Raw genomic sequence first — 18596 nt, 5'->3', positions numbered from 1 at the left:
GTCTAAGGCGACAGATTTAAGCTCTGTTACTCGAGAGAGTGCGCGGGTTCGAACCCCGCTCCCATCATTTTGGCACGTTATACTTTTGTTTCGATGGTCAATGTTGTTCATTTTTCGCTTTGGCTGCTGTCCGCCATGTTTTCTGGAGTTGCACGCAATTGTGTGCTGTTTTGTGAAGGTGCGTTGTGGACGGCCGGTTTTTTGTTCTGGCGGGCCATGTCTGGTGCTGAGGCGGCCTGTTGTGACTCGCTGCGGGCGTCGGGTGCCGTGACTGCGATTGGTTCGGCGATGCTGGCCGCTGACGGGCACAGATTCCAGCGGCTTAGGGACCCAAGATAACGGGCAAGATTGCGAGATCTACCCCACCTGTGCAGCCGCTGCAGCGGGCGACTCACTACAACACCAGGGTCGGGTCTGCCAGAAATAACGCAATCAGCGGGCGGATGACACACTTGGACAGGCACATGCCGCGCAACCGGACTTTTGGGCTGCATGCTTGCTTACAATTCCCACTCTCGCTGCGGCTTCCTGTTCGTTCGCTCGGAATTGGACATAAGAGGTACCTCACCTTACCACCAGAGCTTCCAGCGCAGCCGGCTTATTTTTCGACCTCACACCGAGACATTTCTCCGGGTCCCAGGGATACCAGGGATACCGGCACCTGCCTGAACGGGCTGACGGTCTTTGTGCTGTCTCGAGTGGCTGCCTGGGAGCTACCTGGGTCCCGATCTCTACTCTCAACGTGCCGGCGATAACTTGCCATCCACAACTGCAATCAACTAAATTAGAGACAGGAATCTTGTTGGACAGCGGAGGCCAGAAAGAGTCATCCACTGCCTCCCCATAGCATGATGGATGTTGCAGAGCCTCTGGGTTTCGAGCCCCGCGACCACGGGCTGGTACCCCGCCGAGCCCTCGATGCCACCTTCGTCGATGGCAAGCTGAGCTTCACATCCCAGCGCGGCGGTGAATCCGTACGCCCGGAGGAGATTGTATTCATCATCCCGGCGAATCCTCACCTCAGCTCGGGTCCCATCATCTGCGCACTGAGAGAGGACGCTGAAGCCAAGGAATTTCCGTATCAGCTGGATATCTTCTTTGTCGCCGGCGACCTGCCCCCAGAGCTCACTGACGGCCTCCTACTCTCGCAATTCCCCGACCACCTCAATCCTCAACCAAGCCGCCACGATGTTCACTTCATCGTTTCTACAAAGTCCGGCCTGGGCCATGCTCCGAAATTCTGGGACAATGTGGTCCAGCCTCTGGTCATTCTCGCGGATCAAAAAGCACCAGGCGGCATGTCATCGCAAAGCAATGGCTTGTCTGACAGGTTCAACGTTCTTATTACCAAAGACGCCGACAGCGTTCGCAACTTTGCAAAAGACAACTGGGCTTCGAGGACGCAAAATCAGCCGGGTTCTTCTGCTACCAAGACCGAATTGATTGTTCTGATGAGTGGCGATGGTGGCGTTGTCGACTTGCTCAACGGATGCGAAGAAACGGAGACGCCGACTGCTCTTCCGACCATCGCCGTGCTGCCCCTCGGCACCGGAAACTCCAACTTCCACTCATCCCACAAGCCTCTCTACACCGAGAACGGGCCGTCGCACATGGTGCTCGGCCTCCGCACGCTCTTCTTCGGCACGGCCGCCCCGCTCCCCAGCTTCCGTGCCTCTTTCTCCCCCGGCGCCCGGTTGGTGACATACACTCCGGAACCTGACGCCAAGAAGCCCGAGGACGTCAATCTCCGTAACGATCGTGTTGGCCACCTTTTTGGAGCCCTAGTAGCCAGCTACGGTTTTCACGCTCAGCTTGTCTGGGAGAGCGACACGCCCGAGTACCGCAAGCATGGAGACAAGCGCTTCGGCATGGTAGCGCAGGAGCTGCTCAAGGAGAGTCATGCATACACCGCCAAGGTCGAGGTTCGAAGCCCGGACGGCGCCGCGCTGAAGGCGCTGCCGAGGGAAAAGTACAGCTACGCGCTGGCGGCGATGGTGTCAAACCTGGAGAAAACGTTTACGATCTCGCCCGGCAGCGGGCCGTTGCAAGGGCGTCTGAAGCTGGTTCACTTTGGCGCCGTGGGAGCGGAGAAGACGATGGAGATCATGATGGCTGCTTATAAGCAGGGCTCGCACGTGGGCATGAGGTGGAAGAATGGGGAGCAGGAAGACTACGTCGGCTACGAGGATGCGGAGGAGATCAGGGTGACGATCGGAAAAAGCGATCCTCGCTGGCGCAAGGTCTGCATTGATGGGACCATCGTCGAAATACCAGAGGACGGCTGGATGGCTGTCACCAAGGTGAAGCATCCGCTGTTCAGCATCCTCGCTGATCGATCCATATTGTGAGGCGGTTATTGTGGACAACAGAAATACAGGCGGCGAAGAGATGGGCTAGAAACATGCAATAATGATTGAACGCGCCTATCACGGATAGTGAAAACAAATATCAATCCCAGAGAGCCAAACGTACCGACGATGATGTTCAAAGTATAGTCGGATCGGTGGAGCGATGGCTCCGTCCAAGTTCACAGCGGCGTACTCGGCGACCGAACGGGACGGATAGTCGGAAGAGCGAGCGGCTAGGACGGGACGCCGCAGCAGGATGCCAAAGCTTGTGCCTGTTGATGCATGTTTTAGTCACCAGCCCAACCTTTTCCCGCACTTCGGGCGAACTTGCTAGTGAATCTTACTTGTTGGACTTTTCTGAGGTACGAAATGCCCGAATTACCCCGAATGAGACCATTCCATGCTAGTGCGCCACAAAGCCCAGCCCAGTGACAGACACGAAGAACATGTTTACGCAGCGACACGAAGTCGGGACCGAGAGGTGTGGCTTTCAACCAAGGTTCCTGTCATCAAAGGAGACTCGGGCCCGATTTCAATGCCTCAGATGCCAGAGTCAAGTTCAGGGCTGTCTTGTATAAATACTCTTTTAATCCACGACACCAAACGCTGGTTTCATTTCAACGTCTTCAATCTTGCCGACATTGCCTCTCTTTCTCATAACAGCCGGTTCGCAACTGGAGAAATGACCCAGCTTTACGATGTCATTGTCGCCGGCGCGGGCCCAGTTGGCCTTCTCTTGGCATGCGAAGTAGCCCTAGCAGGCGCATCCGTCCTCATCCTCGAACGGGACGCCAAGCCCGAGTCCGAGTGGAAAAGCAACCCCGTCGGCTTCCGGGGTCTCCACCTCCCCTCCATCGAGCTGCTCTACCGCCGCGATCTTCTCGGCAAGCTCTACGACCTCACCAACCGGCCCCACACACCCCCGAAAGGGTCCGGGATGCAGTTCGGCGGCCATTTCGCAGGCATCCCTCTGAACCTAAACCAGCTCGACCTGAATCGCTGGAAGTACCGCCTCCCGGGCCCATCGCTGATGCCAGGCCCCATCACGATCGACCGCATTGAGGCTGTCCTCACCGAGCGGGCGGAGAGCCTGGGCGTCACGATCCTCAGGGGTCATGGTTTCAACTGGATCGTCGAGGAGACGCAGAGCGGGATCACGGTGGAGGCGGGAGAAGAAGGGCAGAACTTCCGCGGGCGGTGGCTCGTCGGATGCGACGGCGGCCGGAGCGCGATCCGCAAGGCGGCAGGGTTCGAGTTCGCCGGGACGGAAGCGACTTTTACCGGGTACGTCGTCCACTGCGACCTGGATCATCCCGACAGGCTGGTGCCGGGGCTCGTGCCCACGCGGCACGGCATGTACATCTTCAGGAAGCCCGACATGGTGTACCTGATGGACTTTGACGGCGGCGCGGGGCAGAAGGCGGAGCACTCGCTGGAGCGGCTGCAGGATATCCTGAACCGCGTCACGGGCAAGCCGGACGACGTGCGGATGACCAAGATTCATCTTGCGACGCCGTTCACGGACCGGAGCAAGCAGGTGACGACGTACCGCAGGGGGAGGGTGCTCCTCGCCGGGGATGCGGCGCACATACACCCCCCTCTCGGAGGCCAGGGCATGAACTGCGGGCTGGGCGACGCTATGAACCTTGGCTGGAAGCTGGCTGCCTCGGTCCGACAAGAGCAGCGAAGCCCTGACGGCAAGGCCAACTTTGAGTTGATTGATACGTATGAGAAGGAGAGATATCCGATTGGAGAGTTCGTCCTCGAGTGGAATCGGTCGCAGGTTGCGGCGCTGCAGCCGAACGAGACCGGGTACGCCGTCCAGAAGCTCGTCCGCGACCTGATCGCCACCGACGACGGCGCCAATCATTTCATCGACCGGGTCTGGGGCCTTTCGCAGCGGTATGATCTCGGCAGTGACGTGCATCCGGCCGCAGGGCGAAGCGCCCCGGACTTCACATTCAAGGACGGCACGAGGTTGGGGCCCAAGATGGTGCAGGGCCGGGGAATGCTCATCGACTTTGAAGACGACGGCACGCTGAAGGATTTGGTCACAGAGAAGTACGAGAAGAGGCTTGACTACATCGAAGGAGACGTGGAAGACAGGCGCGGAATCCGTGCTTTATTGATTCGGCCAGACGGATTCCTTGCGTGGGCGGTGGAAGAAGGTGCGGAAGTAAATGTTGATGAATTGCATGTTGCGCTAGAGAGGTGGTTTAAAATCTAGAGAGAGCAAGAAGTGGTGGTGGTGGTATCGGTCATGAACATTTTGTACTTTTAGAAGTTGGACAGTCTCCTCACAATCGGCCTCGAGGAGAGAGGCACGACCTCGCGCTTGTAGATTCCCCTCTTCAGCTCGGAACGGGCAGACCCGCAGCTAGCAAAGAAAGAGTCTCCCAGAGTCTGGCAGTCCCCGTCGGTGAACCTCGCCGGCAGCTTGGTGCAGAGCTCGTTGTCCTCGCTGAGGATGCCGCCGCGCTGGCTGCAGAGCTGGCGGCCGCCGGTCCTGATGACAGACGTGCTGAGGGTTGCTTTGCACTGGCATTGGATGGTGCCTTGTTGTGCGAGGCCGAGGCCGAAGCTATGAACTTTCGTTAGATACATGCTCGCATTGCTGTGGTGAAAGGCTTAAACTTACCAGAGAGCGAGCATGATGTAGGAGATGATGAACTTCATTTTGAAGACGGATTTCGGGTGTGATGTTTGAAGCTCTGCTTGGGTATCTTTGATTTGAACAAGTCGGAGAGGTGGATGGATGGAGCTGTAGAGAGAGTGTAAAGCTGCTGGTGAAGGGCAGATGGTGTTGGTCAGAGAAGAGCCGCAGATCTTTATACAAGCAATGCCGAGCCGGCCGCACGTTCATGATCAACCGGCTCAATTTGACAGCCCTGTCATCCCATCGTGTGGTCCAAAGTGGATTTGACTCGCGTCCGCCTTCCTCTCACTGGTCCTCCTGGTATCCAAGCATCCCGAATAAAGCACTGCAGTGGCGTTGTTGCCGGCCGAAAAAGGGCTGAGAACGTTGCAAAAGGAGGGGAGGAGGGTGAGAGAGCATCCCTGGTCGTCTCATGTTTGCTCAGCCCGCGTAAGCTCAATGGCGACGGCGACCAGCGACGGCATCATTTTTGGGAGGGGAGTCCAAAGTCGCTGGGCCGGCCTTGCTTGCCTCGAAGGGCTCCCTCGCGATAATCAGCAACACGGAGCCGCCGGCCGTGCCAGTCGACGCAAGGCAGGGAGCTCCTGTGTGTCGCCCACATCCCGACGGTCAACCTCAGACGAACAATGCCAGATTTTGATCTCGTGTGGCTCGTGCAGCTTCATGGGAATGACGTTCGGGCTGACGTGGACTTGGCAGATGGGTGTTGTCTGTTGGCTAGGGCGACGTCTCAGGTTTCCGAGAAAGAGAGAGACAGAAAAATAAAAGAGGGCAGACGGCCGCGGTCGTTGGGTTGGGGGGGTTTCAGGGTTTAGGGGTAAAGGGGGCGGCGGTAACTTTGAAACTTGAGATGGCGTGCGGGACTCCACAAAAGAATAAAAGAACTCGCTCATGCAACCAACTCTCTTTTTGGTGTGTTCTTTAAAGATGGCAGATGCGGCGGTGCCATGGCGGTGTAGGATCTGGAGAAGAGCCGAGTGGTTCGTGGAGGATGACGACTGAGTTGCGAATTGAGTGTAAGAGCAATAGAGTGCCAAGACAAGCTTGTTTGTCGGTTGGCCTCGTTTAATTATAGAAGTCTTAATATCGAACCCGCCGAGCCTCTTGAGTCTATGTGCGGACCTTTGTGTTTTCCCTAGAGCTGAACGACTTGAGGGGTGAGTTCTAGGCCTGTTGTCGGGTTGAAACGATGCAGAGGCAAGACTTGGCCGTGAAGGTCTCATCTTGCTCTGCACCAACGGCACGATCAGCGTGAACTTCCTTGAAACAGTTGATACTTGCCAATAAATTTACTGTCCTTATCAAACAAGTGTCTTCCCACGCGCGGGCGTGCTGGGCTTTGCGAACTTGCACGTCGAATGGCTATTTATCTTGAGCCATGAATGATACGAGCCCAAAGCCTTTCCATAAACTTGGCCAGTGGCTCCTGTCGAGCCACGTTTAAAACCTAGTATGTGGATTCTCTGTCTCTCCTGCGATGAAGTATGGTCCACTTCGGATGAAGTCTTACTGGAGCGAGCGTACGTCTTGTTGCTAGTGACTCCGTGTCTGTTCACAACGAACGCGAAGCGAAGGTTTAACAAAGCTACCAACAGTAGTTGAAATGAGCACGTTTCTATCGCTCCAAACTAGCTCTCGTTTTCATACGCAGCATTCCTGACTCGATCTCGTTTGGACCCCTGGCTACTTGTTTATTTGATTGCAACCACTCTCGTGAGAATCGGCTTCGCGGTCTTGGATATCAGCTGTCTGCGAGATTCAGTCAGTAATCAACATTCGATTGCCTACTCAAATTTCTGTAATGATCATCAACCTGTTCCTTTCGGAGATCGCGTGAAAGAGCAAATGAGATAAATGCTAAAGGGAATGCTAGAGATTTGGGCCCTTCAAGACCAATGTCATGCAGAATAGGAAAGCACAACAAGGAGTTATGAATTTGATAGAGCGACTTCTATGACGAGCCGATGAGAAATCTTGGAAACTTGCCCGCCTCCCACGTTGTATCTTGAGAAGTTCCGACTCATTTATCGGCCGTCAACTCATTGCTTTCAGGCATTCGCCTTGATAACACCGTGTTGGTCGACATGTTATAAATTTCAAGCTGATTCACTTTCATTTGATATGGAGAAGGGCTTATGATGGCCTTTGAATATGCGGTCAACAGAAATGATCTGGAATCGAACTCCTTGTCGTTAAAGATTATTGAATACGACCAAGTCACTAGATGTAACCTGGATAAGACGCGTTATCAAATGGGTGGCAAACACACACACGTCGGGTCGAACCACAGATCAAGTGAACCCTGAAGCAGGCTACCCTGAGATCTGTCTATCTATCAAGGCCTCGCTTGACTCACATTCCAACCTTTCATATACTGATCTGATCATGTCTTCCAGCAACAATCAATGACACAAGTCTCTGTAGCTTAGTCGGTAGAGCATCAGTCTCATGGTCTTCTCAGATGGTACTCTTAGATAGTATGAGGTAGCTGAAGGTCGTCAGTTCGAGTCTGGCCGGAGACAATTTCTTTTTCTTTTTGTCCCCTTCTGATGCCTTAATTCTTTTTGATGATTTTACTTTTGAATGCTTTCTTCTTTTTTATTAAATCATTGCAGGAAAGCAGCCAGGGGGACACAAATCATCCTCATGTGGAAGTGTTCATGTAAGTCTACATGTTTCCAGGCATCTTGAGTCAATTTGTAATCCTCAACCGTCACCGAAGTCCCAAAACATCGTCACATCAATTGAACGTATTGACAGATGACATGCGCACAAGACTTTCCGGTACTCACAATAGGCGACTTAAGTTGGTCACGATCCATGTTCACTGGCCTCCAAGTCAAAGATAGTCTGGAGGACTAGTGGTCCGCAACGTCGGTAATACAAACCTGAGCGACTATTCGCGGCGAGCTCACCTTTGATCAGGTCTTCACTGTATGTGATAATACCATGAACATGCCCATAATTCCTATTCTTGCAGGCCCTGGACTCTCAGAGGAGTCGAAACAATCTGGAGTTTCTAATGCAGGGTTCTTCATGGGCGGCTTGGCGACATCGTGCTCCTTGCACCGATTACACAGCATTTCTTGGTCCCAGGACAGACATGAGAAGGTTCCCGAGAGAAAAGCCCCATCCCCAAGACAGTGGCCCAGCGACTGCAACAAAGGAGGAGGTGCAGGCTGAATGATGGGTACTCTCGGGAGCCATCCGGATTGTGGGGCTGAAGGCGGAACCCCAAGTTCGGCGCGGGACCCGATCGGTGGAGATCCTTTGGCGGAGTCGGCGAACGAATCCGGGACTGAAGGACTTTTGATAGGAACAAGGGACTTGTTGACAATGATATCTTGAATTACAAAAGGGTCGGAATCGTTTGATTGTAACGGTCAATGTCTCGAACACACTCATTCATTCAATACTTAGCAGGTTGAGAACAGCGACATCAACTTCAGAAATGACGCCCAAAAGGCATTCTCATTTCAATTTCTCAAAGTGCGGCGTCCCGAACCGGCATGATCACTACGAAAATGTGAATGGACACCATACCAGGTGATGTTGGATCGCGGGCCAGACTGCCGACCAGACGAGGGCCAAGTCATTCGAAACGAAACGCCCCTGAGCCCCCAAATAATCAGCGCCCCCTTTACGGGAATGGCGGTAGAATGCCACCCCAATTAGCGCCGATCACCACCCGAAGTTCTCGACAGAGGGTAGCATTTGGAAGGATTAGGAGAGCAGTCGCCGACTTATCATCCAATTTACTTTACGACAGGAGCGTCGGTCTGGCATTGTTTCGCATCCAGGCGACCTCCAACCCCAAAGATGCCTGTCGCGTGGGGAACGCCACGGCGCGTTGACACGATCCTGTGACAGCAGATCCGTTTCGAGCGGCCCCCGGCTAGCCGGGCCAGCCTCTTTGTAGGTACGAATAGCTAGCTGTGTTTGTCGGAATTGCAGCCACATGGCTAGAATATTTCCAAAACCTCCTCCCGCGGAAATGTTCAATAACGTCTGGAAGAAGCAATGAGAACCTAAGACACCACACGACTTTTCGTCTGAACTGCGGAGTTTAGAGACACACACGGCCCGGAAAACATGAGATCGTCCCGTGTACTACTTTGGCTATGGTTCGCGGTCTCGCAGCAACCAAACCCGGTTTTCGGTTATGACGGCAGCGATGGTGATGCGCAGGTTCGCGATCGCATCTGCGACTCGGATTCATGTCACGAGCAGAGCCATTTGGGGGTTCTCGACACAGGCGGCGACTTCCCCCTCGCCGACGGGGCCGTGCCGGATGGACTGGGCGATTCCGAGGAGATTCGCGTCCGATATGGAACAAGTGAGCGCATTGCTGTCTAAACTCACTTGAGATGAACACACCACCGCTGACAATTTCACACAAAGATCTCAAATCAGAAGATGGGCTGTGGGAGGTTCGCCCCTCGCCAGGCAAGGGCCTCGGCATCTTTGCACGGCGCAAGATCCCCAAGGGCACGCGCATCATCGACGAGACGCCGCTCTTCACGGTCGACCCGGGGAGTCTGGTGAGCGGGCAGGGGTTTGCCTTCGATGCGATCGCGACGGCCGTCGACAGGGCCTTTGAGACGCTCAACGCGACGGCGCGGGCGGCGTATCTGTCGTGCCCGGAGCACCGCGAGATGGACGACGCGGCGTTCAGCAGGGAGGCGCTCATTTTCCGGACGAACGGGTTCACCATGGCGGGCGGGACCATCGGCATCTTTCCGCGCATCGCGAAGCTCAACCACGCGTGCACGCCGAACTCTGCGAGCGTGTCCGTCGACGGGAGGAGGATCATCTGGGCTGGGAGAGACATCGCGGCCGACGAGGAGGTGACGGTCACGTATGCGCCGCTCACGGAGACAACGGAGGCGAGAAGGGCAAGGCTTGCGCAGTGGGGATTCGAATGCAGTTGCCAGTCATGCTCGGCGAGGGACGAGGGCGCAGGAGCTGCCGACGATTCGAAGCGAGTGGAGATGAAGAGGTTGATGGGGTTGATTGAGCGGGAGCTTGGGAGCGACTCGTTTGGAGGAGACGTGTCGCCTTATGCGGAGAAGCTGGTGAAGCTTGTGGAGGAGGTCGGCCTGGTGGACTACCTCAGCAAGGCATACAAATATGCTGCGTATGCCGCATCACGAGCTGGGAAGTACGGCGCGGCGAGGAAGTGGGCGAAGAAGGAGTTGAAGATCCATGAGATTGCGGACGCGGAGTCGGTCTATGCCGAGGACACCAAGACCTTCATAGACTCACTTCCCCTGTTCTGAGCACAGCGCTTCAGAACTAATGCGCCCGTTGCGATGGGCATCAAACCGAAGCAGAGACGACGGTTCGCCAAGTGGTGACTTAGATGAATTGAGTCACCCCGGCAGCTGCGACACCTCCGAGACGGGGAGGAAAGCGCCGAATGGGCGCCCCGGAAAGAGGGTCGGGGACGGCTGTCTTCGGCGTGACTCACATCACGGAGCGCAGCCCTGGAGCGCAACTGCAATCTGCAATCTGCATGCCACGGGAGTACGTACCGTCTAGACGTTAGCTAGTGCTGGAGCGACAAGTGCGACGCCACTGATGGGCGATCGAGCACCTCCGGTTCTCAACTTACTTCCGTCGGCAACGGAGGGGGGGCTGAACGAAAAACAGCCTCGACCCCGGCCGACGATATAATCAATAAAGTCTGGAGAGAGTCCTGCACCATCCGCAGCCGTGGTTCCATTGTGGACGGCTTCATCTTTCTCGCTCTCTCTCTGCGTGACTGGTCTGCAACTGGCTTGTTTTTGTTTTTGATTTGCCCATTGATCGCCATTGCCCAGATCCTTCTTTCGACTTGTACCGCAGCAATGACGTCCATCGCCTCCGAATCAGTGGCCACGATCCTCTGCACCAGCAAGCAAACGCGGTTCAATATACAGAACACGGACCATCGCGAGGTATCCCCTCATTTTTGAAAAAATACAGCTTTCGCAGCTGATCAATCTCCTGCAGTTGGAGGTAGACGGTCTCCACATCACCGTCACTTCAGGTTCGGGTACCAAACCCGGCGCTAAAGGCAAGGCCAAGGCGAGGAGCGAGGGAACCGAGATTCTCGTTGATACCAAGCTGCATATCAAGGCTGGGCAAAGATATGCACTCATTGGCAGGAATGGGTCTGGCAAGTCGAGTAAGTCTAGCATGTCCGCATCCCAAGATCAACACTGACCCCCGCACCTAGCGCTGCTCAAGGCCATTTCCGAGAAGCTGATTCCCGGTATCGCTGAGGAAACTCGGATATCCATTCTTCAGCAGACAGATGCCAGCACCACTGATGCGGATATCCGGCCAAGCGATGCTTCGATTGGATCAGAGCAGCTCAGTCAGAGTTGCAGCGTCTTGGAGCATGTCATCGAGAAGGCAACCGCTCGATCAGATGTTGAACAGGATATAAGAGGTGTGTATGGCCAAGTTCCTTTGCGAATGTAGCAAACTAAATGATAGAAGCATTGTCCGATGGCATCAACAGCACCGATCCATACGCGACGGTCCGAGCGGTTCGTGCCCTTCGCCATGAGAATAACCAGAAGCGCCTCTTCCAGTTCGATAAGAATGCCAGGTTGCGAAGTGGTGATAGAGGACTGGCAGCTCGAAAACAACTGAAGGCTTTCGAGAAGACTGTCGCGGAGTCGCAGATCTTGTAGGTAGCCCCCGCTTATTAGAAATCGTGGACGCTGACATGGACCTAGGCTGGATCAACCGCAAAGCGACATATCCGCCGAGGTTCTGAAGAATGAGACGCAAGAGGCACTGGACATGCTTGCAGACCTTCAATTGCAGGTTGAGCCATCCAAAGTTGCCGAAACCGAATCGAAAGCCAAGCGAATCTTGACGGGTCTCGGTTTCTCGGAGGCGTACATGTCCAAGCCCGTGTCAAGTCTATCCGGTGGATGGAAGATGCGGACAGCACTCTCAGTTTCACTTCTCCAGGAAACCGACATCCTGATACTCGATGAGCCTACCAACTTCCTTGACCTTTTGGGAATCATCTGGTTACAGAAGTACCTCGAGCCTCTGCAGGATGACGACGATGCTCCAACTCTTATCCTCGTGTCTCATGACCGAGACTTCATTATGCTTTGCACCGAACTCCTCATTCTCAAGGACAAGGGGTTGACGTATTTTCATGGCGATCTTCCCACATATGAGGCGTCGCAGTCGGAGCGCAAGCTGTGGTTGACCAAGATGAAGGACGCCCAGGACAAGCAGAAGGCTCATATACAGCAGAGCATTACGAACAACATCAAAGCAGGGAAGGCGAATGATGATCAGAACAAGCTACGCCAAGCCAAGTCTCGTCAAAAGAAGCTTGACGACCGCTGGGGTCTCCAGGTCAGCGCAAAGGGCGGCAGATTCAAGCTCAATCGTGACCTCGAGGGGTACCACCTGACTGCTCGAGCCGAGATCGATATACCGCAAGACGAGCGGCCGATTTTTATTGACCTGCCCGAGCCTCCAGATCTGCGGTTTCCCGGCCCGCTGATGTCGATGGAGAACGTGACATTTCGTTACTCGGCCAAGGCGAGAGGAAAGATACAGACACCTGCCATATTGCAGGATGTCAACCTGTCCGTTCACAAGGGTGACCGAGTGGGCATCCTCGGGCTCAACGGGGCTGGCAAGTCGACCTTGGTGAAGCTCCTCGTTGATGAGATTAAGCCTTCGTCCGGAATGATAACAACCCATCCGCGGCTGAAGCTGGGATATTACTCTCAACATGCCGTCGAAGGATTGCAACAAATGGGCCGAGACGACGTTTCACTGACGGCTCTTTCGCTACTAACGAAGGATGTTGATGGAGAGCTGGACGAAGGACAGCTCCGTGGGATCCTTGGCAGTCTTGGGTTGCCCGGTCGAGTTGCGTCCGACATTCCAGTCAGGAAGCTGTCTGGCGGCCAGCTCGTGCGTTGCGAGCTTGCTCGTATTCTCTGGCGACGGCCGCACTGTCTTATTCTCGACGAAGTAACTACCCATCTCGACTATGAGACGGTCACGGCCTTGCGTGAGTCACTAAGGGACTGGGAGGGGGCGGTCATTCTCGTCAGCCATGATCGTTGGTTCATGCGGGGTGCAGTTGAGGGGTTGATTGAAGACTCGGAGAGCGAGGAAGATGAGGATGAAGCTGTCTCCAGGCGACGGGCGGTATACAGATTGAAGGCCGGGAACCTGACGATCCTGGACGGCGGGGTGACGCAGTTCGAGGACGGAGTTGCAAAGAGGGTGACGAGACTCTTGAGTTCGTAGAGACTAGACAGCGATGCCTGGACAGTTGTAAAGCTCTTCATGCGAGTTGCCAATGGGGAGATGCATGTTCCCAAGCTCGAAGGATTGTGTTCCTCGCAGCGAAGAGATTCAAAGTTTGAAACTACTGCATAGTAGACAGTTGGTTGCGGATCCCGTATTCCAGGCAGACGAATCCCCCAAAGTTGCCCGATTAGGAGCTCTGCTTGATCGGGACGGCGAGTCAGGGGGGCGTTCGTCGCTGGGTGTGGAGATGCCGGTGTCCGCGCGTCGAGCTCCAGCCCTGTTTCCCGCGATGGGGAACCGCTGGCCCTCCTGCCAACGATTCAGGCCCGTGGGCTGTGCTTATGCAATCTTTCTTCCATCTGAGTGGCCCTGGACTTGGAGAAGCTTACGTATGGCTTCACGACGACTGATGGAAGCAATGGTGGCACGCCGGCCTACCTGCTAGACTCGAGATCAGCCTTCAATGGTTCGAGTGCTTGGCGTACATGCACGGGGGCGGCACCCATTATTTTCGGGAATTAATTCAGGTCGACTGCCGCCCGGGAGCACCCTATCGCACGGGACGGAATGGCACCGATCATCTGACAGACGTCACTTCAACCCGTCGTTTCGCCCGGCGCAAGAAAAGGTTGCAGCGACGATTGTCTTTCGAGCCGACTGCCCAGAGCAATCGAACGCCAAGCCGTCAAGTTTTACAGCCTGGAACATTGTTCGCTGATATGAGGGGGCATGGCTGCGCAGCAAGTCAAGCCGAGTGGCGGACATGGAGCATGCTGGTGAAGAGGTGAGGTGGAAAGCCCACGCTGTGAGTTCGTCACAAGAAAAGAGAAAAAAAAGCGTGGACGAGGAGATCGTCGTCACGCCCTGTGGCTGGACCTTGCCGCACGCCCTGTTGGGAGGGAAGCGTGGGGCCAGGTAGCATTGAGGGCAGGGAATAGTCGAGTACCGGCTGCGCAAGCAGCACCTCCTCAGCCTTTCTTTGCTGCCAGCGAATCTGCTTCATCGCGCGGGGGCTATTACTGAGATGGATGTTTTGGGGCGGTCTGAACTTTTCCCCCAAAGTCAAACACACACAAGGACAGAGTTTCCTTGGCTCTCGGCGGTGAGGTGTGAGTGCGCGTCGTCTGTAGATGGAGAACACCTGGAAGAGAGTTGATGCTGTGTGTGAGGTACTTGAGTGGGTTAGACGAAGTCGGGCGAAATTTGCATTGAAATCAATAGCAAAGAGCCATACGAATAGAAGAGGATCGCCGAGGCCGCCCTGGGTTGCGTGAGACGCCCAGCTTGTGTGTACCGGGCAATCTAAGGTAGATTTCGACGAGCCACTCACGACGACCCTGCGAGCAGAATCGGGCGAGCGTGCGCCGGCTAAAGGGGCGGTTCTCTGGCATTGAGATGGCCCATTGGTTCATTAGAGGCTGGAGGGCTGCAGGGGGTGTCATTCAGAACCTCAGTGCGTCGTCGTGCCGCAGCACGCTGTACGGATACCGCCGCAGGCACGGACAGACAGAAACAATTGCGTTTGGCCGGCCGAGTGGGAGGCGCCCATCCGATCTTTTATTGGGTCGACTTTTATGATTTGGTTTTCTGTTGTTATTTCGATTTCGAACTCACGGTGGGCAGCAAGCAGCATGTCTGAGACCTGTCGAGACGGACGAAACACTTTCCGTGCTTGTTCCCTGGACCTCGATGATGCGCGCAGGCAAGGCAGCGCGGGAGGAAGCAGCATGTACTTACTATGCTACGGATAGTAGGAGGAGGAGGCTGAGAGGTTGCAACGACATGCTGTCAGCCACGTTGTGTGCTATTTCCCAAGGTTGCAACGGCGGCACTGAGCCATGATGATCGGCACTCGCTATCCGGAGTTGCCTGGTACCTAGCCAGACACCTGCTTGGTATATTTTCATCGGCAAAGGTATTCAAAAGGCTGACTGCCAGTGACGGCTGGAGGGGGCATGTTTTGGCGGCTGCGAGTAAGTGAAGGACAAGGTGAAACATGCCCTGACAGAACGTGGAACTCAGCACATGTTAGCCACCGTGTAAAGAACCGTGTACTGCACGCCTTGCCTCTTCTCATCTCAACCTCTCTGCCTGCTGCTCTGCTGCCACATGTTTCCACCCGAGGCATTGTAACAGCAGACAGAACAAAGCGGGCCCCCGTCAGCCGTAACACAAGAGGGTGGTTGAGGCATGCCGCGTGATGAGCAGCACATTGAGTCCTTCCTGCTGTACTCTGTATCTGTACTCTGCACGGAAACAGAGAGAATGAGCTGGCCAGCCAAGCAAGCAAGGAGGAACTTTTACAATAAAAACTGGAACTGCAAGTGGGCGAAGGAATCGCAGTGGACACGCAACAGGTGATTATCGAATTTGCAGCCACCCGGAACTGGGTCCGCCGCGCCCTGGGGACGTGGACGTGAGGTGGAGGCTGCTGCGAGGGTCGCATAGTGCGATGTGCACACAAGTCCCCTACCGGTTCCGGGTAAGGCCAGCCCACCCCATCCCGCTTCCCGTTTCCTACCTTACCTGCCTACGGTCATGCTACATGCTGTACCTACCACAGTTCAGCATGGCGGAACCTGCCAAGTTTGACCCAGAACAAAACAATGCAAATTGTTTTCCCCAGCTTCTTTCTACTCTTTGCTGGGTTGTCCTTACGTCGGCCGCGACTCTCTGTGCGTGGGTAAGAACCTAAGTAAGCTGTCTGCCTGGCCTGCCTACTACGTTATGTATCCGTAGCCCGCCCACCACCCCGTCTGCGTCAACATCTCTGAGACCTCAAGACCTTGGCTTTCCTTACTGTCTGGTTGACTACCTTATGTTGCCTTTTCGTCTCTAGCTTTTGTCCTACACTGCCCTTGTCTACATACCTTAGCTATCCATACCTACCTACGACCGCCGTGTGGACTCAGCGGACACGTCCTCCGTCCACCGCCTCCTTTCCGAGATAAACTCTCTCCTCATCCATCTCTCCTCCTCCTCTTCCTCCTCCCCTTGCCCTTTCCAATTGGATGCTGCGCCTCACATCGCTCGGGGCTCCATCCCGTCTCCCAAACATCAAACATCCAATTGCACAGAAACACCTACTGAGGGAAGAGCACCGGTTGGTCATTCAGGCACACAGTTCCTACCGCCGCTCGTGCCCGGCTACTGTGTTACTTCTTCTACACCTCGCCTCGCCTGGGCTGACCCCGACGCCTGCCCGCCTCGTGGAACCATAACCTTTTTCCGTCGTCTCCTGCCTTGTCTCGTCCTACCTTATGCCACATTCTTCCTGCAGCGCATGTCGGGATTTCGCGCCTCAAACCAAGCAGCAGGGACAGACCGAGGCCTGAGCTTTCCCATACCCATACTCTCTCGGTGCCACCCGAAAGTGATATGAGCTCCCAGTCCCCGCTTCTAGCTCCCCTTCCACGATCCTTCTGGCGACTCTTAGCATCTTTTACTCCTACGTTCCACTGCACGACGGAGCCGTCTTGCATGAGCATCCAGAGCTGACGGCCTCGTCGGTTTTCTCTCGCTTTTTCTTCTTCTTTTCCTTCTACCCTATTGTACGTCCCGACTTCCCGAAGTCGGCCTCGCCTGCATCTTCCTCGACCTGCACTCGACGACCCAGTATATAAACGATCTCTCTGCAACTCTGTGTAGTACCAGACAACTGGTGTAACGACCTCGGCATGCTCGCCAACTTCCACCAGCCTCGACGGCTGAAGACGCCCTTCATCGCCGTAGTCGTCTTCATCCTAACCACGGGCTTCTTCCTTCTCTTCCATCAGCCACTGGTGTCGTACTTTGTCACACCGTGGACAGCAGAGCGTGAGTTTGCCAACCTCGTTCCGCGGTCGAGGTGCTAATTCGTGTGTAGAATACGGTGGCAGCTGGATGAATGCTTCATCACCAGGCTGGGTGCAACCAGCGCTCAGCGAGGGAGACCCGAATAAAGCAGACGACGCAGGCCGATATGTGAAGGCCATCATGGACCCTAAGAACGGCGGCTACCCGATTGTTGCCTGCCCCGCACCGAACATCACGCGCTACGGCGTTCTGAAGCCGGTCGACAACACGAGCAAGCGTCATTTTTTCTTCGCTCTCGACCTGCGCCAGGTCGTAGATCTGCTTCCACAGCTCATTGGAGCTGTTCTTGAAGCTGTCGACATCATCGGGCCCGAAAACTGCGCAATCTCCATCGTGGAAGGTATCTCGACCGATGGCACTTACGAGACTCTCTACCGCCTGAAGGCGCACCTCGACAAGGTCGGGATTGCGTACTATCTGCAAACGAGCAGCATCGACTCCCATAGCGGGGACCGCATTGGCAAGCTGGCCAAGCTCCGAAACCTAGCCCTCGAGCCCATGATGGCCGAAGCCGATCGTTACGACTCGAAAGCAACCATCGTCTTCCTCAACGACGTGGCCGCCTGCACGGAGGACATCTTGGAACTTGCGTACCAGAAGCAGACCCAAGGCGCCGACATGACGTGCGCCATGGATTACCACTTCCTGCGCTTCGCGCCGCACAATGGAGAGCCGTCCTTTTACGACTCCTGGGTTTCCCGAGGCATCAACGGTGACACGTTTTTGCCTATTCCGGACAGGACGCCCAAGGGAGAGCAGTGGAGCGACGTGGCCAATATGTTTTGGAACGAGCCTTACTCTCAGGACCGCTATCTCAGCCGCAAGCCTCTGCAGGTCTTCGCCTGCTGGAACGGAGGCGTTGCCATGACTGGCGAACCATTCCTCGCCAAAAAGCTCGACTTCAGAAGGTCGTACCCGGGTGAATGCCACACCGGCGAGCCGACGCTCTTGTGCAAAGACCTGTGGAATCTTGGCTACGGCAAGATTGCCGTTGTGCCAAGCGTCAGTCTGGCGTACAATATCCAAGATGGAAGATTGATCAAGGAGGAACGAGGTTTTGCGAATTCATGGGTCGCAATTGAGCACATGGGCGAATCCGTCAACATCCCTTGGCAGGATCAACCGCCCGAGATGGTCAAGTGCATGCCTACTTTCCGCAACCAGTTTTGGCGGCCTTGGAACGAGGGGCTGTAAGCTTGGCGACGACGCTGGCGGTTTTTTTTTCCTGTTTTTGCATGGGAGGATTTTCACTAGAGAGATGGGAAAGGTAACCTGAAGGGATAACCTAGAATCTCGCACAAGGGCTGTGGGAGAGACGAGCATCATGATACCCGGTTTTTGTAATCTGTTTCATCCGGACTAGCAGGCGCTAATAAAAGAAGAAATGACTTATTTGATAACACGATTGGATGAGGAACCCGCAAACCCATAGGTGCCTGTCGTTCACACGA

At 55.1% G+C, this 18596-nt stretch overlaps 5 protein-coding genes across 5 annotated transcripts; 4 read left to right on the top strand and 1 right to left on the bottom strand.

Annotated features, from left to right (window-relative positions):
* Window positions 1-3030: 3030 nt before the first annotated feature.
* Window positions 3031-4575, top strand: CGCA056_v008385 (Monoogygenase; the record flags this gene model as incomplete). The annotated part of the gene is made up of 1 exon (XM_037323632.1): window positions 3031-4575. One exon carries the CDS (start codon window positions 3031-3033, stop codon window positions 4573-4575), a length of 1545 nt encoding a protein of 514 aa, XP_037177685.1.
* Window positions 4576-4625: 50 nt separating this feature from the next.
* On the bottom strand, window positions 4626-5024 carry CGCA056_v008384 (uncharacterized protein; the record flags this gene model as incomplete). Its single annotated transcript, XM_037323631.1, has 2 exons — window positions 4626-4929; window positions 4987-5024. The coding sequence occupies 2 exons, from the start codon at window positions 5022-5024 to the stop codon at window positions 4626-4628; spliced, it is 342 nt and encodes a 113-aa protein (XP_037177673.1).
* A 4072-nt stretch (window positions 5025-9096) lies between these two features.
* On the top strand, window positions 9097-10283 carry set5-6 (SET domain-containing protein 5; the record flags this gene model as incomplete). Its single annotated transcript, XM_037323630.1, has 2 exons — window positions 9097-9340; window positions 9406-10283. The coding sequence occupies 2 exons, from the start codon at window positions 9097-9099 to the stop codon at window positions 10281-10283; spliced, it is 1122 nt and encodes a 373-aa protein (XP_037177672.1).
* Window positions 10284-10853: 570 nt separating this feature from the next.
* On the top strand, window positions 10854-13287 carry yheS (putative ABC transporter ATP-binding protein YheS; the record flags this gene model as incomplete). The annotated part of the gene is made up of 5 exons (XM_037323629.1): window positions 10854-10943; window positions 10999-11173; window positions 11225-11440; window positions 11488-11683; window positions 11733-13287. The coding sequence occupies 5 exons, from the start codon at window positions 10854-10856 to the stop codon at window positions 13285-13287; spliced, it is 2232 nt and encodes a 743-aa protein (XP_037177671.1).
* A 3680-nt stretch (window positions 13288-16967) lies between these two features.
* Window positions 16968-18339, top strand: CMT1-2 (Alpha-1,3-mannosyltransferase CMT1; the record flags this gene model as incomplete). The annotated part of the gene is made up of 2 exons (XM_037323628.1): window positions 16968-17106; window positions 17156-18339. The coding sequence occupies 2 exons, from the start codon at window positions 16968-16970 to the stop codon at window positions 18337-18339; spliced, it is 1323 nt and encodes a 440-aa protein (XP_037177670.1).
* Between the last annotated feature and the right edge of the window lie 257 nt (window positions 18340-18596).

The sequence above is a fragment of the Colletotrichum aenigma genome, assembly GCF_013390185.1.
Source record: "Colletotrichum aenigma strain Cg56 chromosome Unknown KSG_Cg56_contig05, whole genome shotgun sequence".
In the NCBI taxonomy this organism is placed as follows: domain Eukaryota; kingdom Fungi; phylum Ascomycota; class Sordariomycetes; order Glomerellales; family Glomerellaceae; genus Colletotrichum; species Colletotrichum aenigma.
The sequence above is the reverse complement of the archived record's forward strand: the minus strand, read 5'-3'. Positions and strand labels throughout refer to the sequence as shown.